Source organism: Talpa occidentalis, unplaced genomic scaffold (genome assembly GCF_014898055.3).
Source record: "Talpa occidentalis isolate TD23 unplaced genomic scaffold, MPIMG_talOcc4v2.1 talOcc4.13, whole genome shotgun sequence".
NCBI lineage: Eukaryota > Metazoa > Chordata > Mammalia > Eulipotyphla > Talpidae > Talpa > Talpa occidentalis.
This window is the reverse complement of record NW_023601322.1, coordinates 51,951,999-51,976,771: the sequence shown is the minus strand read 5'-3', so window position 1 is coordinate 51,976,771 and position 24,773 is coordinate 51,951,999. Positions and strand designations below refer to the sequence as shown.

At 44.7% G+C, this 24,773-nt stretch overlaps 1 protein-coding gene across 1 annotated transcript; it reads right to left on the bottom strand.

Moving 5' to 3' along the window:
• Positions 1 to 4,804: 4,804 nt before the first annotated feature.
• On the bottom strand, positions 4,805 to 23,861 carry TUBB6 (tubulin beta 6 class V). Its single transcript, XM_037508862.2, has 4 exons — positions 23,748 to 23,861; positions 23,267 to 23,375; positions 21,561 to 21,671; positions 4,805 to 6,336 (listed from the first exon to the last, which is right to left on the bottom strand). Exons 1-4 carry the CDS (start codon positions 23,802 to 23,804, stop codon positions 5,273 to 5,275), a joined length of 1,341 nt encoding a protein of 446 aa, XP_037364759.1. The 5' UTR covers positions 23,805 to 23,861; the 3' UTR covers positions 4,805 to 5,272.
• Between the last annotated feature and the right edge of the window lie 912 nt (positions 23,862 to 24,773).

The following is a 24,773-nucleotide window of genomic DNA, read 5'->3' as shown; positions in this document are numbered from 1 at the left end:
GAATTCACCAGAGCCAGAGCAGGGAGCAGAGCAGGCAGAAGGACCGAAGTACACTGCTGAGGGGAGCAGCGGGCGGCAGGAGAGGTCTGCGCGCCATGTGGGACCCTCCTCCGGTGGCTGGGGAGCAGCCGGGGATCGAACCGGCGCTGCAGAGGCTGCTGGCAGCTTCGCAACCCAGCGCTCAACCGCTGTGCCACCGGGGAGGCCCGTCTTGTTCCAGATCTTAATGGAAATGCTTTCAGCTTTTTGCCATTGAGAATGATACTGGCTATGGGCTTGTCATATAGGCCTTTATGATGTTGAGGTATGTTCTTTGTATATGAGAATTTCAAGGGCCTTATTCATAAATGGGTGTTGTACTTTGTCGAAAGCTTTCTCAGCATCCATTGATATTATTGTATGATTTTCATATTTTTTTGTTGATGTGTTGGATTACATTGATTGATTTTCGGATGTTGAACCATCCTTGTGTACCTGGAATAAATCCTGCTTGGTCGTGGTGAATTATCATAAGGATACATTGTTGGGTTCTGATAGCTAAAATTTTATTGAGGATTTTTGCATCCGTGTTCATTAGAGAGATTGGCCTGTAGTTTTCTTTTTTTGTGTTGTCCTTGTTCGGTTTTGACATTAGTGTAATGTTGGCTTCATAGAACACGTTTGGTATTATCCCTTCTCAATTTTTTGAAAGAGTTTGTGAAGGATAGGCACTAGGTTGTTTCTGAATGTTTGGAAGAATTCATTTGTAAATCCATCAGGTCCTGGGCTTTTGTTTTGGGGGAGGTTTTTGATTACCATTTCAATTTTGCTGCTTGTAATTGGTCTGTTTAGGTGTTCTATTTCTTCTTTTTTTTTTTAAGATTTATTTATTTATTTATTTATATAAGCACTGGGTATAGTCAGAAGCGCAGGAGAGTGAGAGAATCCACCAGAGCCAGAGCTGGCAACAGAACAGGCAGAGTGACAAAATACACTGCTGAGGGGACCAGCGAGCACGGCAGGAGAGGTCTGTCGCACATGTGGGACCTTTGCTGGGGGCCGGGGATCAAACTGGCGCTGCAGAGGCTGCGGGCAGCCTCGCAGCCCAGCGCTCAACCACTGCACCACCGGGGAGGCCCCTATTTCTTCTTTATCTAGCTTTGGGTGATTGTAGAGTTGTAGGAATTTGTCCATCTCCTCTAGATTGTTAAACTTGTTTGCATATAACTGTTCATAGTAGTTTCTGATTATTCTTTTGATTTCTGCTGTGTCTGTTGTGATTTCTCCTCTTTCATTTGTGATCCTATTTATTTGTGCTTTCTCCCTTTTTTCCTTTGTGAGCCTGGCTAGGGATTTGTCTATTTTATTTATTTTTTCAAAGAACCAACTTTTGGTTTCATTGATCATTTGGATTGGTGTTTTTTAGATTTGATTTCATTTATTTCTGCTTTGATTTTTATTATTCTGGTTTGGGGGATTTTTTTTTTTGTTGTTCTTTTTCTAATTCATTGAGCTTTGAGATTAGGTTGTTTCTTTGAGTTCTTTCTTGTTTCTTGATGTGAGCTTCTATTGCTATATATTTTCCTCTTATTACTGCTTTTGCTGCATCCCATACATTTAGGAAATTGGTGTCCTCGTCATTCAACTCAAAGTATTTTTTAATTTCTTCTTTGATCTCCTCAATTAGTCCAGTGGTCTTCCAGTAGTGTGGTTTTCAATCTCCAGGAGGTAGGAGAGTTCCTTGCCTTCTTTTTATGGTTTATTTCTAGTTTGATGCCTTCATGGTCAGAGAAGATGGTTGGTATGATTTCAGTCTTGGTGTATCTGTTGATGTTTGTCTTGTGTCCCAGTATGTGATTGATCCTGGAGAATGATCTGTGTGCATTTGAGAAAAATGTGTACTCAGATTTCTAATGTCCTTACTTATTTTTTGTCTTGTTGATCTATCCATTGTTGATAGTGGTGTGTTGAAGTCTCCTACTATGTGTGTGTTTTCTCTGATGTCTGTTTTCAGAGATGATAGTTGTCTGATACATTTTGGTGCTCCTTCATTTGGTGAGTATATGTTAATGAGTGTTATTTCTTCTTGAAGTATTGTCCCCTTGATCATAATGTAGTGACCATTGGGGTCTCTTTTTACCTTTTTGAATTTGAAATATGTTTTATCTGATATAGGTATAGCTGTTCCTGCCTTCTTTTTTGGTCCATTTGCTTGTAGGATTGTTTTCCATCCTTTTACTTTGAGTCTATTTTTATCTTTTGTAGTTAAATGTTTCCTGGAGACAGCAAAAGGTTGGTTTTTTTTTTTTTTTTTTAAAGATTCATTTATTTATTTATACAAGCACTGGGTACATTCAGAAGCACGGGAGGGCAAGAGAGTCAGAGTGGAGAGCAGAGCGTGCAGACTGAGGAAGTACACTGCTGAGGGGGAGCAGCGGGCGGCAGGAGAGGTCTGCGCACCATGTGGGACCCTCCTCCCGTGGCTGGGGAGCAGCCGGAGATCGAACCGGCGCTGCAGAGGCTGCAGGCAGCTTCGCAACCCAGCTCTCAACAGCTGTGCCACCGGGAAGGCCCCTAGTCCATTTACATTTAGAGTTAATACTGATATGTTAGCATCTGTATTTGCCATTTTGTTTGTCTTTCCTCTGATTTTATTTATTTATTCTTTTAATAACTTTTTTTTTTTTTTGGCCTTGTTTCTTTGCTATTCATCTCTCTGTCGGTTCTGGCTTTAGGACTCCTTGTAGTATTTTTTGGAGTGGGGGTTTAGTCATAATGAAATTCCAGAGTTTGTTTGTCTGGGAACGTCCTTGTTCTTTCTTCATAGAGGAAGGAAAGCTTTGCAGTATAGAGTATTCTTGGTTGGCATTTGTCTTGGAATCTGTTGACTATGTCCCTCTACTCTCTCCTTGACTGTAGTGTTTCTTTGGGGAAGTCTGTACATCAGAATTCTTAACCAAAAGATGGCATGAAGTTGTGCTAAGTCTTCAGATGCCACTATTTGGACTTAGAGTTACCAAATGTTTCTGCATTTTAAAATTATTTTTTTACTTTAGTCAAAAAGTAATTTTAATTAAGTTTTTAGCAACATCAGTTTGCCTTGCAGTTTGACTTGTGTGTTTTTGACATAAAGATGTGGCACAGTAAATTATCACACTTAAGCAGAATGGAGTGGCAGCACTGGAACCCTGGAGCTTCGTCTGCTGCCTTGGGGCAGCTCCTCCAGGTGACCTAGAGACTCTGAACTCTCCCTGCCTCCGCCACAGAAGCAGCTGTTTCGGCTCTGCACTACAGGCTCCTCCTCACCTCACACTCAACACTTGCGTTGCTTCTCCACCTGGTGAGGGGAGAATAACATTGACTGCTTCCTTTCCACGTGGAGTGCGTGTGGGCTGCAGGTCAGTGAGGGGCTGTTTCCAGGCTGTTGGGTTTGCTGTGTAGCCAAGCTGTTCAGGGTGCTGTCCTCCCCGGCAATAAACAGTGAGAAGCTCTGCGCTCCCTCGCATCACTGCCAGGATTGCTGCTGAGGGGCAGATATTAGCTGTGAGGCCTCTGGGTGGAATAACATGGGTTGTGCCAAACATGAGTCACATTTGATTCCGTAAAAGTGTGACAAATCTTTGCACGAGACTTGCTCAGATGGTAAACCACATCAGCCCTGCAGTTCTAAATAGGCTGCACATGGGCTCTAGACTTGGATAGTAGGCTGGCATGGCCTGGGGCAGCCAGGGAGAATGGTCACTCCGCACCTATAGGGCTAGTGAGCCTTTCCCTGTGTCTCAGCCTGAATAGAGCCTGGCTCATCGCGGGTGTTTGATACTTTTTCTTCTAAGGTTAGATGTAGATAGTAAGGTTATTACTTTCACTGCTGTCTTACAAAATAGTTTGGATATCTGCAAAAATAGGATGTTTTCACTTCATGCTGCCGTGATCAGTGATTTTTTTCTGTCTGTCCAAGCTGGGTGAGCACAAAACAAATGCAGTGACTGAGAGCTGTGACATCACAGCAGTCAGATGACTGCACCTTTGAGTCTGCTCAGTGGCTAAAGGACCCAGACCCATGGGATACTGGGTCATCTTGACAGGAATTTGAGTCCCTATTTGTGGGGAGGGGCAGAGGAGAGGATCCAGCACTAGATGCTTCAACCTGGAAGGACATGCTGCTCCCCTTTTGGCTAAAGCAGAGCCCCATGTTCACAGCTAACTTTAGGGCAGGAACTAAACCAGAAGCCCTGGCAAACAGCAGTACCTGCCAACTAGTAAAACTAATCTGGTCGTGTCCTCTAGCATTTGACTTTAAAAGACCTCTTACAGAAACCATAAAGCGGTGGTTTTTCACACTGAAGGGCCCCAGTCCTCCCTGCTTGCTTGGCCACTGCTGCGGAGCCCAAGTCTGAGCTCCTGTGGACAGAATGCACAGCAGCTCTGGGTGCTGATCAGCTGGTTCCCCTCATTCACCAAGAGCTAGCACCTATCCTGGCTGTGGTGGGAAGGCAGAAAGTCACTTTTTGTGACTCCTGGCAAGTTTTAGAAGAACTGTTACAAAAGGCTAGGACTGGCTAGCTCAGGATACAAAGGGAACTGGTGAAAGTTTACAAGGGAGGTCTAAGTGCAGGCTGCAAGTGGGGGTAACAGGTGTTTTATATTATGCAAGTGGGGGTAACAGATGTGTGACTTTCATGCTCAAAAAAAATCTGGCTTCCACCCTTAATGACTCCAGCTCAAGAAAAGCCCTTTCCTCTGAGTTCTTAAAGAACTGCAGGAACAGTTGACCCAGGAAGAGAGGAGGGTCTTGGTAACCATTCTAAGGCAAAGTAACAAATCTATCAGTAAGTAGAGGCCGGAAGAAGTGAAGTTTTATTACTGTTTTATTATGAATACATGTTTCCAAGTTCAATATCAAATATTCAGTACAAGGCAACAACACAGCTTCAGGTTTCTTCACAAAGGTTGAAAAGTGCTGTTTCTAACTTCCCTGCAAATTCTCAGACATTGCCGAACATATAACAGAGGTGAGCTTTATTTATTCAGTCCTTTATTTGTGGCCCATTAGTTATTTCAAGTCTTCCACCATTAGAAAAATTCCCTTGATTTTCTGATTGGGTCCAACTGCCAATTCTCTGCCATTTTGATATACTTTATACCTGATGACTGATTGTACACTTGTGTTGCATTTGTGAGGGGCTATTACCACACAGACCAGCACGCCATTCAAAGACCATTAAAGTGAAGATGCACCAGTTACAGAAAAAACAAAAATATCCAAATGGAACTATCTGAGACGGGTATTCCTCTACTCATTGATCTCCTCTTCATCATCTTCAAAAGCTTCTTCGCCATCATTGGCCGTGGCTTCCTGATACTGCTGGTATTCAGACACCAGGTCATTCATGTTGCTCTCTGCTTCTGTGAATTCCATCTCATCCATGCCCTCTCCTGTAAACCAGTGCAGGAAAGCCTTCCGGCGGAACATGGCAGAAAACTGCTCTGAGATGCGTTTGAACAGCTCCTGGATGGCCGTGCTGTTCCCAATGAAGGTGGAGGCCATCTTGAGGCCCCGAGGAGGGATGTCACACACGGCCACCTTGACATTGTTGGGGATCCACTCCACGAAGTAGCTGCTATTCTTGTTCTGGATGGCCAGCATCTGCTCGTCCACCTCCTTCATGGACATAGGGCCCCGGAAGACGGTAGCCACGGTCAGGTAGCGCCCATGTCTGGGATCACAGGCAGCCATCATGTTCTTGGCATCGAACATCTGCTGAGTCAGCTCGGGCACCGTCAGGGCCCGGTACTGCTGGCTGCCCCTGGCCGTCAGGGGTGCGAATCCAGGCATGAAAAAGTGCAGGCGGGGGAAAGGGACCATGTTCACGGCCAGCTTTCGGAGGTCGGCATTGAGCTGGCCTGGGAAGCGCAGAGAGGTGGTGACCCCGCTCATGGTGGCCGACACCAGGTGGTTGAGGTCCCCATAGGTGGGCGTGGTGAGCTTCAGAGTACGGAAGCAGATGTCATACAGGGCCTCGTTGTCAATGCAGTAGGTCTCGTCTGTATTCTCCACCAGCTGGTGCACGGACAGGGTGGCGTTGTAGGGCTCGACCACAGTGTCTGAGACTTTGGGAGAGGGCATGACACTGAAGGTATTCATGATTCTGTCAGGATACTCCTCCCTGATCTTGCTGATGAGCAGAGTGCCCATGCCTGAGCCAGTCCCGCCCCCCAGGGAGTGGGTAAGCTGGAAGCCCTGCAGACAGTCACAGTGCTCGCATTCCTTCCTCACCACGTCCAGCACCGAGTCCACCAGCTCTGCCCCTTCCGTGTAGTGGCCCTTTGCCCAATTGTTTCCTGCACCAGTTTGTCCTAGAATAAAACAGAGGTGAAGCATGATTTTCAAATAGGGTGGGACAGGAAGGAGTTGCTCACTGTCAATGGTACTTTTAAAATGGTGATAGGGAAGATGTGCTATGAAATGATTAGATAATAACACAGGTAGGTAAGGGAAGCACGCAGCCATCACGTTGCCTATGAGCATGTGAAATAAACAGTACAACTGTGTTAGATAAAGAAGCTACCAATTTCTAAGTTGCATCTTTTGACCTGGTAACTCCCATTCTCTTTTTTAAATAGGCAATTTTTGAATGTGGTAATATTTAAAAGAAACTAAAGTTATACATTTAAAAACAAGTTACTTTCCCTTCTTTGAGCATTATGAATTTTGTACCATGTCCAAATATTTCCTTTTTGGAACAGAAATATGTTTTCAGATTAATGGGGCACCCTCCCTTTCCTCCCCCCACCCCATGCGTACATATTCATCATCCAGAACTACTGAAACAGATTTTTCTGAGCACCAATTTATTTTACAATTATAATTAAATAGTACAGGAAGTGATTCCTGCCCACAAATTGCTTCATGTCCAGGGGTTGTAAAGTTATTGATATACCTGAAAGATTTCTGTGTTTTTATCCAAGTTTAAGTAACTAAAAAAAGACTTCCAATTACTCTGTTTTCCTGTATAATGGTGCATTTTCGCCAAACATACTATTTTTTACTTTCTTTCATGGAAGAAATTTTCAATCTGAATGGTTGGTTTTTGTTTTTTTTTTAAAGATTTATTTATACAAGAACCGGGGTACAGGCCAGATGTGCGGGAGGATGAGAGGATTCACCAGAGACAGAGTGGGGAACAGAACAGGCAGACTGACAAAATACACTGCTGAGGAGAGCAGCAGGTGCGACAGGAGAGGTCTGTGCCATGTGGGACCCTCTCCGGCCAGCCGGGATTGAACCAGTGCTTCAGAGGCTGCGGACAGCTTCATAGCACAGTGCTCAACCACCTGTGCCACCAGGAGGCCCTGAATGGTTGGCTTTTAATACAAATTTAAAGTCCTATTTCTCAGTTCATTTCATGAAAAATAGATCTGTCAGTAGAGAAGGCATGTTTTCTAGGCATGTAAGTACAGGCCTAAGTTTATATGTGAATTGATGCACTTAAAAGGAACTGGCCAAAAGGGGCTGGATGAACATACTCAGTTTTCACTTTTCTGGACACTGCAAATTTCCTATAATGTAGGACTCTTCAAACACCATTGCTCTATATGCCCTCAAAATATCTAAACATTACATGCCCCTCATATTTTTTTCAACTGACCTCTACTTTGTCTTATAAATTCAAATAGTTGCAAATAATTTCTGCGATAATATATATACTCCCTTTAAAAAAAACAACACTGTTCTATCAATAAGTGTTTTCATTCAATAATCCAATCCTAAATTGAAATCCTAAGATAACAAAGTTTTAAGCATGTTGGTTTTTTTTTTTTAAAGATTTATTTATGCATACAAGAACTGGGGTATAGGCCAGAGATGGAGAGGGGCAGGTAAGAGGATTCACCAGAGACAGAGTGGGGAACAGAACAGGCAGACTGAAATACACTGTAGTGGGTGAGACAGGAGAGGTCTGCTGCGCTGTGTGTGTAGCTCTCTGGCCAGCCAGGAAGGCTGTGCTTCATAGTGCTATGATTAACCCCTTGTGCTTAACCCCTTAAGCATGTTGTTCTAACAACCTTTTTCAGTTAGTTCATTTATCCAAGTATGAATATTAAATGTTATCAGAATGAGACAATGTTTGGCATCAATTTTAGTTCTTTGTATTTATATATAAATACCAAGAAATCTTTTCACTTGAGTATGTGAATGAATGGATTGTGTTCTAACAATGCCATCCAATCATTTGATCTTCAGAGTTACATGCCAAAAATTAAATAATCTATCATCAAAGATAATTTTTAATCATCCTTTTGCCAAAAACTCAGTATTTTGAAAAGCAGAATTAGAAACAACCTGACTTGTATTAATTTTTATGTTTTGGGAAGATAACGAAAAACTTTACCAAGACATCAGATGCTAGCTCCTTCACTTACAGGCATTTGTTTAATCCAATACACTTCAAATAAAAATAGAAATAGTAATCCCAATTCAACTTTGCCCATATGATTTTTTAATGAAATGTTTTAAGTATACTTCTGTCAAAATTTTTAGGTTGCAGAGCTAGCTTCTTCATGTTATAAAACTGTTAGCCAGCTATTCAAACCAGCAAAGGCAGACAGTCCTCATTACAAAGCAATCCTCCGGGCCAAACTCACTTTCTGCCAGAAAAACTTGACTTTTCAAGTCTAATCCATATGTTAACATGCATCTCAAAGAACATTAGAAAAACAACTGAGAGCTGTCTTTACATTCTAGAACATACTGTGAGGTAGCTTACAAAAACCAGTAAGAACAGACTAAATGATAGAAATGATGTAATTAATATACTGTAAAAACAAGGTACTGCTGTTTTTCACAACTTTAACTCTTAATAAGATAATCTAACATATAGCTAAACTTTTTTTTTTTTTGAAGATTTATTTTTTTATTTTATACAAGCACTGGGTACAGTCAGAAGCGCGGGAGGGTGAGAGAATTCACCAGAGCCAGAGCGGGGAGCAGAACAGGCAGACTGACTGAAGCACACTGCTGAGGGGAGCAGTGGGTGCACCAGGAGAAGCCATGTGGGACCCTCACCGCAGGCCAGGGATCGAACCAGCGCTGCAGAGGATGCGGGCAGCTTCGCAGCCCGGCGCTCAACCGCTGTGCCACCGGGGAGGCCCTATATAGCTAAACTTTTAAGTTATTTAGGAGGCAAGGAAGCTTAGTAAAAGGCATGTTATCTTTCTTCATTAAGTGGGTATATCAAACTCCACTTTTGAAAAGAAGAATCATTATATAGAAATTTTAAATAAATCTCTCAGCACCCTTTATCAAGTTTTCCCTACATACAGAATTAAGCACAAGTGGAAGTGGGGACGGGCAGACTGTTCGCCAAGTGGACATGGGGAATGAGACAGGCAGAGGCCACGGCCTGTATGGACTCCACGTGGGCAAAGACACTGCTCCCCTGCATGGCAGGGCCCTCTCCCCACTCATTCCGAAGATGTGAATTTGGTTTTTGTCTACAGCTGGCTGGTGGCAAAAATTGACGACTGCTATCCAGAGACCAGCTTCTGAGCTCTGGGTGGGTAGGTTCATACCTAGTGCTGCCACGCAGAAAGGCGAAACCGAGCAAGATGGCAGTGACACCACTGAGATGGCCCCCTGGGAAAAACGTAAGCTGCAGCAGGTAAGGGGGGGTCAACACCTCATGCACCTAGGGCGGGGTGTACCCCTCAATTCTGCAGTCTATAAAGGGCCTGCTCTTGGGGGATTGAGTGTTACCTCAGGTTTCTTTGCATCTCTCACAGCACCAATCTAACTGGATGTCTTTAAAGCAAGAAAAACAAACAAAATTCTGCAATTCTTCTGTAAGTTGGAAATATATGCTTATTCTGACTTGGATCATATGTAAAGGATACCTTCCTTGGGCCTCCCTGGTGGTGCAAGGGTTAAGATGCAACCGATGAAGCTATCCGCAGCCACTACAGCATGAGTTTGCTTCCCGGCCAGCCAGGGAGCAACCCACATGGCGCAGCAGACCACTCCTGACTTGCCCGCTGCTCCCCTCAGCAGTGTACTTTGGTGAATCTGCCTGTTCTGTTTCCCACTCTGTCTCTGGTGAATCCTCTCACCACCACAACCCCACCCTGCCCCCTGCCCCGTGCCTCTAGCCTGGACTCCAGCTCTTGTATGCATAAATAAATCTTAAAAAAAAAAAAAAAAGATACCTTTCTTAAATATTTAAAGAAGGTCTACAAATCAGGAAAACAACAACCTTTAGGAAAATGGGCAAAAGATATAAATTCACAGAGAAGAAAATTCAAATAACTTAAATATTTGATATACTCCTCATAAAGGTAATGCAAAGTAAAGCAAGGAGATTCAATTTCTCCCCTAAGTGGACAGAGGTCAAAAGCTAACACTGCGTTGGTGAGGATTTGGGGCAAGGCCTAGCCATGGAGGAGGACAGCTTTTAGAGACTGACTTGGCGCCATCTATGAAAATTAGTAAACTACTCCTTAAACAAGTATACTTCTATAAATTTTCCTAGATAGATATCCCAGCAGGAACGGTTTGTAATACTTAGAAAAATAAAAATAATCTATCTATGAATAAAGAAAAGGCTAAGTCAATGATGATATCTTTCAATGGAATACTATCTGCTTTCAACCCTAGTACTTAGATGGAATGATTTTCAAAAATTAGTTAATGGGAAAAAATCCCAAAGGCCCACACCATGTATGTGTGTGGCTGGCAGTAACTGTACATGGGATCCTTGTAGCAGATTCGCCTCTGCTATCTCTGCGTCCAAAGCATCCCAAAGGGGCCCAAGCCTCTCCCGGGAGAGGCCTGGACGGCAGCTTGGGGGAGGAAGGAGTTTACTCATTCAGTAAACACCTTCTGAATCTGAACCACACAAATGTTTTACTTAGCTAACAATCAAAATGGACATTTTTAACTTTACTAAAGTATTTTAAAATGCACTTAGAAAATAAATTGAATACACACTGAACTAATGACTGGTTGTCTCTGAAGATGGGCTAATGCAGATGTGCAGTTTTAACATCACACATGGCTTATAAAAGCAAGCAAACAGGTGCTTTATGATAATTCAGAGAAACTAAAATATGAAAACATGCCTAAATTTTAAAACATCAGTAAGTGGAGAATTACTGGAGGATGACACCTCTATGCTGGAAAAGCACTGTCAACACCGTAAGATGTGTCTAAACTCCAGCAATGAACTCAAGGTTTGTATTGCGTGATTCCATTTTTTCAAAAACAAAATCAACTCTATGCTCTTCAGCAATCAAGAAAGATAAACTCATGCCATTCACAGCAACATGGATGGAGCTGGAAGGAATTGTGCTCAGTGAAATAAGCCAGGAGCCTGAAGTAAAAGAAAAATATTGGATGGTTTCACTTATAGGAGGAATATAAGGGAACCAAATAAAAGGATCAGGAAACAAAAATGATAATAAATAAAAAGCAAAATTAGCAGGCAACTATAAATTAGAGACATTCTGCAAGGGAGGGGGAGGGAGACGGAGTAAGACAGGGGAGGGAAGAGCACAAGGGACTATGGTGATGGTACGTGGGTGAACTGGTGGTGGGAATTCCACAGGAACTATACCTGAGATGATAAAGCATACATTGTATAAAAATGGTGGTGGGAATTTTATGACCTGCGAGGAGATAACAAACATTGTGCAACAATGAACAATAATGTAAATATACATAAATATTTAAAAAATCAACTGTGTGTGCACATGTGCGTGCGCACACATGCACAAGTATATGTGTACATAGACGAGGCAGGCGTGACACATTTCCACTGTCTAGAGCTTTTAGTTGTCCCAGGGAACCAAATCTCACGGGTCCAGAGAGGTTTCTGTTTTTACACTATAAACTTTGCATTGTTTGGGGGGGAAATATGCTAATAGTTTTACCTTTGTAATGAAAACACATTTGAATACGAAGTACTGACATCCCCAGGATGGCAGGACTGAGCAGACCTCAGCCCTAGCTGGCAGCCGGTGCTGCTGTGCTGGGATGTCAGCCCCACCTTGCCCGTGAGCCCAGCCTCAGTCCCCAGCTCTGCCCACTGCCCCTGTCAACAGCACCAAGGTTATTGCTCAGCAAGATCCTTGCCCCACAGAGGTGGCTAGGCTTGGTAGACAGGCCCTTGTGACTGAGGGAGAAGGGAACCCGCCACTTCAGTCCTGCCAGGTGGCCATCTCCTTGTTTGGGAGGTGACAGTGTTTTTCCCTATGAACAGACTCTCACCTCAGTTGGATCACACATTGAAACTCACCATCTGCCTCGAAATGGTAATTGTCTTGCCTCTGCCCCACCTAAATCCTGTCCAGCCTCCTCAGCACCCAACCCAGCAAGCACAGCCAGGCCAGGCCATACACATGGCCAGGAGGTGGCGGTGCTGGGTTGTCTTGTGCTCAGGGCCAGCCTTATCCTAGGCTCAATGTAGGACTGCAGGTGCCACTACCACAAAGAGACCAAGAACTATTTCATTAAAATGGAGTGGCGACTGAAAATAAGCAGGTGGCATTAGACACCTAATACATATAGTATTAGCAAATCAAGCCCGTTCCAGTCGTAAGTGCACAAACTCAGAACTGGACCTCCCTCCAGCTCATGCCTTCATTCAGCTCCCTCAATATTTACAGCCTGATTCACCATGAAGTTCTCCCTGCTCTTGACAAAAGGAGGAAGTGGGTAACTTCTGAAAATATTTCCCCACTGTCTCACAGCAACAGATGTTCCTGATTATATATTTGGGGGTCATGAGTTGCACATCCTCCGTGATGAGGCCTTGTGACAATTCAGCTCTGTAGATCACGGAACACCGGCCACGAATCACTAGACTAGGGCGGTGGGGCCTGGCGGCTCCTTGGGGGATCTGGGTCCCCTCTGGGCCCCTCTCACTCTGGGCAGAGTCCTCAGGCTGAGCACGTGTTCCCTGACCCCCTTCTAGCTCTGAGTCTGGAAGAGAAAGTTTCAGGTAAAGAAAGGCTTAAAGGAAAGTCTACCTTTCCGGTGGTCTCATTTTTTCCCATGAAACTCTCTTGCTAGAAAAAAAGTCTGATGACCATACAACTAAGACTTAGTTAAGACAGGATTTTTTGGGAAGATATATATATATTCAAAACTCAAATGCAGGTAACTTTCATTTTTAAAATGATATATTACTTCAAGTCAGTGTTCCTTTTTTTTTTTTTAAGATTTTATTTATACAAGAACTGGGGTACAGGTCAGAGGTGCGGGAGGGTGAGAGAATTCACTGGAGACAGAGCGGGGAACAGAACAGGCAGATGACTGAAGACACTGCTGGGGGGAGCAGCGGGCGACAGGAGGGGTCTGCTGCACCATGTGGAAATCTCCCTGGTGGGCCAGGAATTGAACCCGCGCTGCAGAGGCTGCAGACAGCTTCACAGCTTGGTGCTCAACCCGCTGCGCCACCTGGGAGGCCCAAGTCAGTGTTTCTTTTAAGCCAAAAAGGGAATGGCGGCGGTTTATTTTAATTCACTAACTCTGAAACAGTGTGCTACAAAGTCGATGAGCTGAACCATCTCCAACAAATAGGTAATTCTGCCTCTCTCGTTAACAAGAGAATTACTTTAAAGCTAAACATGACTTTAAAACTAACTAAAAATAGCTGTTTAGTCAACAATATTAATTCAGGATTGCACTCCATTCCCCATAACACACGTTATTAAACAAAATAAGCATCTTTATTTAGACAATTCGCAATTCTTAATTTAAAATAGTGTCCATTTCTTAAAACTACTATTAAAGCCTTTTTAATCTGTAAAACTTGAAATCTGTAAAGCTTTAAATATTCTGAATTAAAAGTGGATGTGTGTTCTGACAAAGAAGCAAAATGGCAACAAGCAACTCTGGAGGTGTTCAAGTGCCAAGTGTCATTTTGGTATAGGGCAGTCCCGATACAAAACGGGGTGCCTGACTGTAGGTCCTCACCCACGTGCTTGAAAGGACTTATCAATGCTCTACTGCAGGCACACGTGAAAGGCTAATAAAAGGTTTATTCACAAGGGAAGGGCAAGTGAGGAAATGTACAGCTCAGGGAGAAAAGTGGGAGACAAAGTTTTAAATGTGTCCTACCCGATCCGCCGATCAGGAATCCCAAATGGCACTCAGAGCTGGCCGCCAGCCAGGAGCCCTGAAGCCAGGAGGCGAGCGAGAGAGCGAGCCCCCGAGCGCCCCAAGGCCCACGTGTTTGGTTTTTATACCAAATCCGGCTGCTTAACCCCACCCTCAGGTCCCAGCCACCTTCCCTTTGGTGGTGACGGGATTTGTCTTTCCCAATGTCTTGATGGCTTTGGTCTGGAGTGGGGGTGGGGTCCACAAAGCCTGCATGGGATTAGCTCAGGACATCCTTTCCCCCTAACAATTTCTAGCATTTTTGAAGGTTTATGAGGTAAATTTACCATTTAGGTAATTAAATGGTCACCAAGTCTGTCTTAATTTGTTCTTAATCTTTTTCATCCCTTTTTCTAACATCTAGAATACTAAGGCAAGACCTTCAGTATACTCACTCAATTTTCAATTCAAGTAAACTGAAACAAGGAGAACTTGTACAATAATGATGAAGCTGCTGCTATGAGGTACTAGTTTACCACAACTTTCAACTGTTTCACAGATTTGACTCCATCTAAAAACTTCACAGGTCCTGGCTGCCCTGCAGGCTGTGTAGGGAGACCTGGTTCCCTAGCAGGTGTCTGGTCTGTGAGAGTGAAAATCTCAGGTAGAGAGGTGTTGGCTCCCTCACCCTTGGAGAATCCTCCAGATGGTGTGTAAGCAAGTGCCATGGCCCTTTCCACAACACACTGGAAACGTTACATGGCACAAGGGAAACTTAGACACCAGGGCTAACAAGAAGCAGATTTAAAGCACCGGTGCTGACTCAGTGGATTCACATCTGAAAGCTGAGCCCTGTCTGTAGAAGTCAGGGGCTTATATACACTTTCAGTTTCTATAAGGTTTCGGGTGGGTTTGCATTGGCACCTGTACATGGTCAGATATGACATGCTACATACCAAGAGGTGAGTCGTATAGTTGCATACCAAGGAGTGAATAAAGGGTCCGCAGTCATGGGACCCCCCAGGTCCATTCTGCCTAATGGCGGTACCTGGTCTAACATGAAGCAAGGAACTGAGCAAAAGGTTGTTACTAAGACCCCCAGGCTGCTTATCTCAGGTCACCATGCTTCATTAAGTGACTTGATGAACAATTTAACAAATATCCACATACCAATTTTAAGAAATAAAACATACCACTGTTACATGTGCAAACAAAATGAAGGGTGGGGGTGGGAGGGGGGTCAGTGGAAAGAGCACCGGGCATAGTCTAGGAATCGGCACACACGCATTGTTTGACTTATGGCCTGTTTGCTCTGAGTTAACTTCCCAGCTCAGGGAATGCCTAGAAGAGTGAGGACTAGACTGAATGGTCCCAGCACTCCAGGGAAGTGCGCCTAAAATCCAGATGCCTGTAGAGGGGGAGTAGAGGGGATACTGGGCTTCTCAAATTCCTAGTTGTTAGCCCCACTCACTGATAAATAACTGCCTGTGTTTAACTCACTAGAAAACTGCCAGCTAGAGATGAGGGGTTAGAATAGTTTCTTTGGAGCATGATGCTGGCAAATATAATTTTTTTAAAAAGCAAGTTATAAAGATTCAATCTCCATCTTTGCTTATTTTGGCTTCTGGCAAGTGGCAGGCAAACAACCCAGTTCCTGGTAACAAATATATTGTAAAATTACTGGGACCCCACCCATATGCAGGAATCTGCTGCCTGAAGATAAAGTCACTCTTTTCAGATGGAAAAAAAAAAAAAGAGAGAGACCTAACAGTGCATACCCAACCTTTGTACTTCTACAGGACATTCATTAGAAAGGAAGACATCAAGCCTTGCACTCCTTTCTAACTCCAGCATAAGTTTAGGTCAGGAAAACTTAGAACTAGAAGTTCCTCCTATTAAAAATAGTCACATTCTTAATGTCACTAACTCAGTTTCTACCTATATAAGCTAAACTCAAACTTGTGTTGACTGGAACAACTCTCACAGAGTAAATCTACTGAACTGCTTCCCAAGTTTGAATCCTCACTTAGATTATCTAATAAGCTCTAAGTCTAACCATCATTGCTTTTGCCCAATGTAACAGAGTTGTGTTTGGACATCTTACATTTAAACAATTAGAACTAGAAATTATTTTTTGTTTTCTCTCAAAAAGTATTTAAGGTGTGTGTATATGTGCTTCAGCTACACAGGGTTCACTTGTTGTAGAGCAACCCCGTTTAGCATTCCAGTAGTGTCTTTGTGTTTTATTATGTGAGAGTCCTGTTTATAGGTGTGTGCAAGTTTATCTTTTTATGCCACATTCAGAATTGTTTTTACATTTTGTATAAAATGGTTCTTAGAGCATTGTCAACATTATTGCTTAGAATCTTTCATAGAATAAACATTTGGTTGAAACATTTTTAAAAACATTTCATTTCATTCACTGCCATGCATTTCTTTTAAGAGACATTCTAATATTAAATTAAATAAGATTCCTTCTGTTTGGAAACATTTAACGAGAACAGGGAATAATGATCTTCATACGAGAGATTCTTGATTCTTACATTTTCAGAGCTGAGCTGCCTTTTGTTGTAGACTTACCTGGATATTGTATTTAAGTCTTCTAAAAACCCGTAATTCAGATGCCTCAGTTAGTAGGTAGTCTTATGTAATGTATAAAGTGATGCCAGCCAACTGAAACCACTGAAGTGTATGACACTCATACACATAGATATTTGTTTTTGTTATACTTAGTTAGACTGCATCCTCTATGATTAGAATTTCACTTTTATTTATAGTTCCTGTAACAAACTTCAAAGGTGAGATTTTCTTCTCAAAAAAAAAAATTTCATTTCAGACAAAAAAAAACAAAAGCTGAGCTTTCAAACACCGCAGGAGGCACTAACTCCACTGGAAAGCCTACAGCAAATGGATAAAGGGTTTAGACATGCCCACACTCTTTGACTTAATAATTTTACTTCTGAGAATCTAGACTGTGATCAGTCAAAAACAAATTTAAGTGAACTTTGGTATGAACTCTCTATATTACTGCAAAATTTGGCAAGAGACGTCTCCCTGATTATTCAGCATTGTTAAGGAAATAATCACACTTTATGTAGCTATTAAAAATGAGAGATTTTAGAAGCTGCATACTTACATGGAATTTAACTTAAAAGGTAATATTCAGAGGGGAAAAAAGACAAAATATTAGAATTTAACTAGTGAAAATCAACAAAAAGAAACAAATAGTGGAATATACCTCAATGCCAACAATCCTGCTATGATGAGCATATGGAAAATTTTTACTGTCTTTAATTTTTAATAATTTGATTATTGATTAGTTTTTGCTGGAAAGAGCAAAGTAAAAATAAATGAGCACCAGCTTCTTAAAAGCTCGAAACAGCCCCTCTTAGGAGACAATGACAACCACATCCCCTACTATGCTGCTTTTTCATATTCAGGAGCCCAGAGCTTAATTTTCAGTCACAACAGAATCAAGTCTCACAGTTGACTTTGAGTTTTAAATGGCCACATTCCATGGCTATCTCTTGCTGTGTTGTTTCACATTCTTCTTAGAAGCAGGAAAGATATGCATAATATATTTTACATAATAAAGCTTTAAAATGTTTATATATACAAACTGACATATTTGCTTCTAAATGTATACATGCCGCAGAAAGGAACCCTCAAAACTGGCAACATGACTTGAGCAGAAAACTGAGTGGATAGAGAAAGGAAACACGAATTTTCCACTGTATAACCACTACCTCTTAAATTTTGTACCATGTATATATGCGTATTGCCTATCGAAAGGAAGCCTATTTCTTGATGGTAAAATATATTCATCTTGTTTAGTAAAGTGGGGCTGAGGCCGAGGTAGAGTCCATCAATTGTAATTCAGGTTAAAGTACTTTAGATAGTCTCTCAGATTTTTATCAGGAATCCATTGAAACGTCAAGGAAAGAAACTGTGAGCAGGATTCTCTGTAAAGTTGCGTTCTTATGGTGGGGGTGGAGGAAGACAGGCCATCATGTCTTTTAGATTCTTACAGGAACCTGGACGCCAAGGTGCTTGGAAGCCCTTTGCTCCACAGACAGTAAAGCTGAACACTCCCAGAGAAGGTAAAGATACACTAAGGGGGGCAGAGCTAAAATTGGCTGCCATGTTTCCCTTCACCCAAGTCAGTGCTCCTTCTTGGTTACATTAACTCAGCAACCCAGCGACATGTTCCAGAAAGAACCAACTGCTGCTAAGGGTCTATACCCACTTAGTAAGAGAAAGTGAAAGTTAGCACAGATCTGTACAAAGAAATCTGGGGTGGGCGGGTGAAGTAGGGGAAGCAGTCCTTTTGCTATCCTTAGCATATGAAAGGTCCATGCAGGAGGCCTGAATGCAGGAGCCAACCAGGAAGCCCACCTAGATGAAAGGTTCGGCGCGGTAAAGAAAAGGAGAGCCAGGCTACATTTCTCAAAGGGAGGGAAAGTTTATTGCGCCCCAGGCGGACCTCACAGACCCAAGGCGGGGGTCAGTGAAGCCGCGCACGTTGTTAGGGGGAAGCAGGGTTTTATAGGGCGAGGAGAGGTCAGGTGGGTAGTTGGGCTCGGCGGGAAAAGTTTGTAGGGCAGGTAGAGGTTCTTTGTCTGAGATGAGACTCCTAGGGGGAGGGGGGAGGCTCATTGCCTGAGTCCTCCAGGCAGGTATCCGCATTCCTGCCCCCCAGGTGGGCTTCCTGGTTGGCTCCTGCATTCAGGCCTCCTGCATGGACCTTTCAGCATAGACACTGATGTTACCCAAGTCAGGCCTGTAGGACTGAGTGCTAAGAGAGCAGTACCATGAAGTGAAAGAGTGATCCCATCTGGTGGTAGGGGCAGGGGACCCAGAGTGCTCAGACACCACTGAAGGAAGTTCAGCTCTTTCAGAGACCAATATGCAGTTTCCATGGAGCACATGCAGACAATTTTGCAGGGAAAATTGCTTGCACTGAAACTGTTGGATCAAAATTCTTGATTTGCTAAATATACTAAGTTTAAAACTGTTATTTTCCCCAAATACCTTTTCCAACACTGGCTGTTAACAGTTTGTGAAATACTTAGCTAATCTGATAAAAGAAAAACAATTACCTCATTTTGGTTAACTTCCATCCACTCCCAATTACTAGTAAATTTTGTCCCTAGATCTTTATTGCTATTGTGAAGAGGATATATTCCCATTACATCTTATAATTGATTATTGCCTTATTGTGATCAATTTGTCCCAGTTTACCTGGACTTTACCAGTTTTAGCACCAGAAATACAGTGTTCTGGGGACCCCCCACCCTTTTCTGGTAAATCAGAATGTTTGTTCACTTTGTAGCAATAATGTCTGAGTTTTTATTTTGTGTTTGGATGCTTTACTGAGGTCATATAAGTGCTGGGCGTTGTTGAGCTGATAGCCTATCTGGGTATTCCAAGACAATTTTTCCATATACAAATAACAATTCTGTCTTTTCCTTTAAATGATTTGTATTATTTTTGGTTTTCCAGCTAGAGCCTTCAGAATATGGAATAATAGATGAGACAGTGGACATCTTTTTCTTGTACCTGACTTTTGGGAATAATTTTAATGTTTCAATAGTGAGTATGATGCTGCTACAGGTTTGGTGTATATTCCCTATAAAAAAAAGGAAATTCCTTCCTACTTCAGCTTACTTCCCTTTACTTCCAATTACTTTTTGTCCTCTACAAATCAGGAACACATACTGAATTATATATATTTTTGGCATCTATTAAGATGTATCAATCTATCAACAGACTTTTTAATGTTAACCATCCTTGCATTCCTGGAATGTTGCCAATATTTATCAAGTACTTATTGTGTATAAGACATTCTAAATATTTGTAGTTTAAATAACAGAAGGATTATCTGTTATCCTCAATTAAACCATCTTTATCTGTATCATCTGAGGAAGAGAATGGATTGTAGATTTTGATGATATATTCAATTTCCATTCATAGTGCCTTTAAGCCAGTAATAAGCCACAAGATTCCCTAATTCCTTGTAAAGACTCCCTAATTCCAGGCACTGAAATAGTGTTTGTTGATTAACAGAGGTATTCCTGCTGATAATAATTTTTCACCTAAGCACATTTCTTAGTAGTTAAAGTGGCAATTTTTGACAAATAATGTAAATTAACATAAGGTTTCTAATATTAAAATTGTCAGATGGAAAACATTCAAATTTGCCACCCATCCTACAGGTTCTGCCTTGGCTCTGAAGAGAGAAATGGCTGTGAGTGGCCACTTTCACATTGCAACTTTTCATGTTCTTTCTTCATTTTCCTAACTTAGGAGAATAACTCTATTAAGACTTTCAACATTGTTCTCCACAGAACTTTCTGCATTGATGAAGCTGTCCTGGCATTACTTTGTCAAACATGGTGGCTACTGGCTACATTGAGTTCTTGAGCATTTGAAATATAACTGGTGCAACTGAGGAACTGATTTAATTTTCTTTGATGTTAATGAACTTAAATTTAAATAGCCACATATGGCTGTGACTACCATATCGGGCACCAGGGTCTAGAAGTATCTCTGCTTGGGGCCAATTATGATCTCCAAGGAAAAAGATCTAGCTCAACAAAATGTAAAGAACTTAAATGTCCCCATTTGTGGATTTCAAAAATATAATGTAGGAAAAGCGACACCAGAGAGCCTAGTCTTGGTCTATTTGAAATAGTAAAGGTAACCAACAAAAACAACAACACAAAAAAACCCTTGAAAAAGTTATCAGTTTTGTTTGTCCTGTTGGTTGTGAGTTGTCATAGTGACAGGGAAAAAAGATAAGTGCTTTGTGAATTAATCTTGCTGAGTCACCTTTCTAACCAATCACTGGCTGATTCCCCTATAAGATAATCAGTTCGTGTACTGATAAAATCTTCCAAAATTCTGCCTTCCCTTGTATGTTTTGACATAACCTTGCCTCAAAATTCATGGTTCCAGAATGATAGAGACTGGTAAAACTAACAGGGCCACTTCATTTAATAATATTATTTGCTTTACCAGTTCGCAGAGGAATAGGGGCTATTATCATTTTTTTCGGTGGAAGAAGTGGGGGCAAGGAGGATTTCTTCAGTTCTGATAAAACAAAACCATATGGCACCAGTTTTTGGAAAGAAAGCAGAACAGCTGTCTACAATGATGGAAAAAGAAATACAGATATAAACTCACTGAAGTTAAAAGATGATCAATATAGGAACTAAAACAAATGATGAAATAACTTTATTGTGAGGGGAGTGATAGCTCAATGTCTGATTTTTTTTTAATCAAGAACTATCAATATAAACATTTTATGTAGTTATAGAGAGGTCCCTTTCTTAAAGAAGTCAAGACTGAAAGAGGCACCCAGGCATGAGGCTAAGGACTGCTGATTCCCATTTTAAGCTTCTCCATGCCATGTGATGCTTTTTAATCTTGCACATAAATTAGTTTGGAGTTTAAAAAGTGACAAGAATGCTGGAAAGACGGAACCTACCAAAGATGAAGTTGTCCGGCCTGAAGAGCTGCCCGAAAGGCCCGGAGCGCACACTGTCCATGGTGCCCGGCTCCAAGTCCACCAGAGCGGCCCTGGGCACGTATTTCTGAGCTGGAAGAGAAGACAGCCCACCCACCAGGCTTACTTTCAATTTTTAGCGAAAGACCTCCCAATAGCAAGTCCCAGTAGCTACAGCGCATGCCGATGGGTTTCTCCAAGAGGGCACCTGACTCTCTTAGAACTAAGTCACTGGGCGGGGCCTCGGGTCCACCTATGAATTGTTCAGAGGAGGAAGCTAGCCCAGGCACGCAGGACAAGGAAGCTCCAGGAATAGCAGGATGAGAAATTAGGTCTCCTGACTTCCTGCTCTTGCATTTTCCAACTCATTTTGGCACTTCTTTCCTGTTAGGAAGTTGTGCTCATGGAAATAGGCTTTATGTGTCAGCGCATCGCAGGGTTGCCATGATACTTCCTGCTTTCCGTGACCTCCTTCACACACATACAGACACCCACCATCCAGTTCAAGTACCTCACTTACAGACATGATTCCCAGAAGACATCTATTAATGAATGAGTGTTGCTGTGGGGCATTTTCATTTGTCAGCACACTCTTGCACTAATTGGGAAAGAAACTTCCCAGTGAGGACCAGGTCGGTATGATAGCTCCCAGACAACTTCCTGAGCATGTGAGAGACACACCAGGTTGAAGAAAGGAAGTCATCATCCCGGATCAAACACTGAATGGGAAATACAATGTATTCCTACTGGAAATTTCCTCAATGCTAGAAAGTCTATCTATCTATCTAGAAAGTTCACCTTCAATGCCCTGCTCCTCCTGACCATTTGTCACAGCTGCTTGATGTATGTATCCTGCCCTTCCCAGCTTTTGGTCAACAAGCAGCAAGTGACTCCCAAGAACTGAGAGTGGTTATCTCAGGACATGTCATGTGTGTGGAAGGACAGTATCTGTCATGTTCTGGGTGTTCTTTCCATGTCTTAGCTTTTTATTGTTTTGTGAAGAACAGGAATCATTTTTATAATCAAAACTGTTGTTGAAGTAATATAGCGAGCAGCTGCAGTAGACATGCAGCTATCCAGGACAGCAGTGGTGTAATTCCAAATCCTGGATAAACCACAGCCTGGCAATCTTACTGAACTCCACCAGTAACCTGACTGCGGTAGTTTCAGCTTTGAAGGAGTGTAGTCAATATTTGGAGGGCTGCAAAGGGCCAGAAAAGTCACTGAAGGGAGCGTTTTCCAAATCTCCAACAGCCTCCATTAGGAGATACATTTTAAAGGAGACGGGCGAGGGAAGGCCTACAAGACCCACGAACTTCACCACACTGTCTGGTTCAAGAGCTCAGACCCGGATAGGCCCAAAGCCATGTTTGAAATAAAACTGACGGCGGATTTCCCGCCCCAGGGGGAGCGAGGGAGGAGCCGGGTATCCTGTTCTACACAGTGAGAACTTTTCCTACAGCCCAGTCCCCTTGAGTGAGGGCGGCACCCCTAGCGCCAGCGCCGGGACCGGAGGTGTGATGCCTGGGCCGGGATGAACGCGACCCTGGAGGCGGCCGCCAAGTCTGACGGGGTCGGGCCGGCCCGGGAGGGGGCCGCTGAGGTCTGGGTGGGGAGCGCGGGGTCCGGGCGGGGGCCGCGGGGCCGGGGCGGGGCTGGCCGACTCCCGGCCGCGCCCAGCTACTCACAGGATGACTCATTGTAGTAGACGTTGATTCTCTCCAGCTGCAGCGCCGAGTCTCCCACATAGCCTCCGGCCGGGTCGATGCCGTGTTCATCGCTGATCACTTCCCAAAACTTTTGCAGGGCGAGGGTGAGGGCGGAAGGTCAGCACCCCGAGTCCAGGGCGCCCCCTCCCGCCGCCCCCTCCAGGGCCGACCCGAGCGGGTGGGAGGTTTGAGGCCGCGGCGGCTGAATCCCTGAGCCTCGGGGGGCACCTCCCAGCTGGGATGGGGGCGTGGAGTGGCCCGGGGACCCCACGATACTGCGCCGCCCCCTCCCGGGCCGCGCCGCTCCTCGGGGCTTCCAGGGGGCCGCCGAGGAGGAGCTGGAAGCTGGAGCGGGGCTGCAACCGGCGGCCTCACCGCCCACCCTGGGGGGCCCGAGGCCTGCGGGCCGCCCACCCGCGGGGACGCCCAGAGCCCGGCCCGGCCCGCGAGCCCTGCCCACCTTGGTGCCGATCTGGTTCCCGCACTGGCCCGCCTGGATGTGCACGATCTCCCTCATGGCGGGCGCTGCTCCGGGCTCCGCACACGCTCTTCGGACGGCGCCGGCGACTGCGGCCCGCGGCTGGCTCCGCAGGCCGACCCCCCGCCGCCCCCCCGCCGGCCCGCGCGGACCAATGGCCGCGCTCCCCGCCCCGCCGTCGGCGCGCCCCCGGCCCCCTCCCCCAGTCGCACCCCGCCACCCCGCCTCGCCCTCCCGTCGCACCCGACCCTCCAGGGTGGGAGAGGCTCCCTGCGCCCCTCCCCGCTGCAGCTCCCCAGCTCCCCTCCCCGGCCGCCTCCCCCTTGCCCCGGCGGCCCGCGCGCCCCACCCGGCCCTCCTCGATCGCCAACCCCGGTTCCCTCGCGGGGCCGCGGGACCCAGCTCTGCCCCAGGAGCGGTCACCCACGGGGACAGCTGAGGGACCCCCGGGGGTGCCGCTGGGCCGGGAAAGCACCGGAGTCGGGGCGCTCTCCACTGCGGGGCCTGGGGCGGAGACGGCGGAGGCGGTGGAACGTGTAAAAGCGGGGGTCAGACGGAAAGGACGAAAGACCCCGGCCTCACCCCCTTCCTGATTGCTGCCCCACCCGAGGGACGCCGGCGACGCCTCTGGCTCCGGGTCTCGGCGGCGGCAGCGTTAGACGGCGCGGCTGAGCCCGGGGCGCCTTGGAGCTCCTGGGGCGCTTTGGAGCTCCTGGGGCGCGCAGTCCCCACCCCACCGAGATTCAAACCTAGCGGGGAGGAGGGCTTTGGCGTGGAAGTGGAGTTTTTCGGGGTGCTCCTGATCCCGCCTCTCGACCTAGCCCCGCACTGGAGATTTTGTTTGGCCATTCAGCCTCTCCAGGTGCGAGCCGTGCTTAATGGGGTGCGCCACAGAGAATTCACGGCAGGTTCTGAGAATGAACACCCGCAGGCGCAGGCCGCTCCTTTCCTTCCCGGGGCAGCCAGGGGACTCTGCTTTGTGGCTCCGGGGAGCTGCGCTGCGCCGGG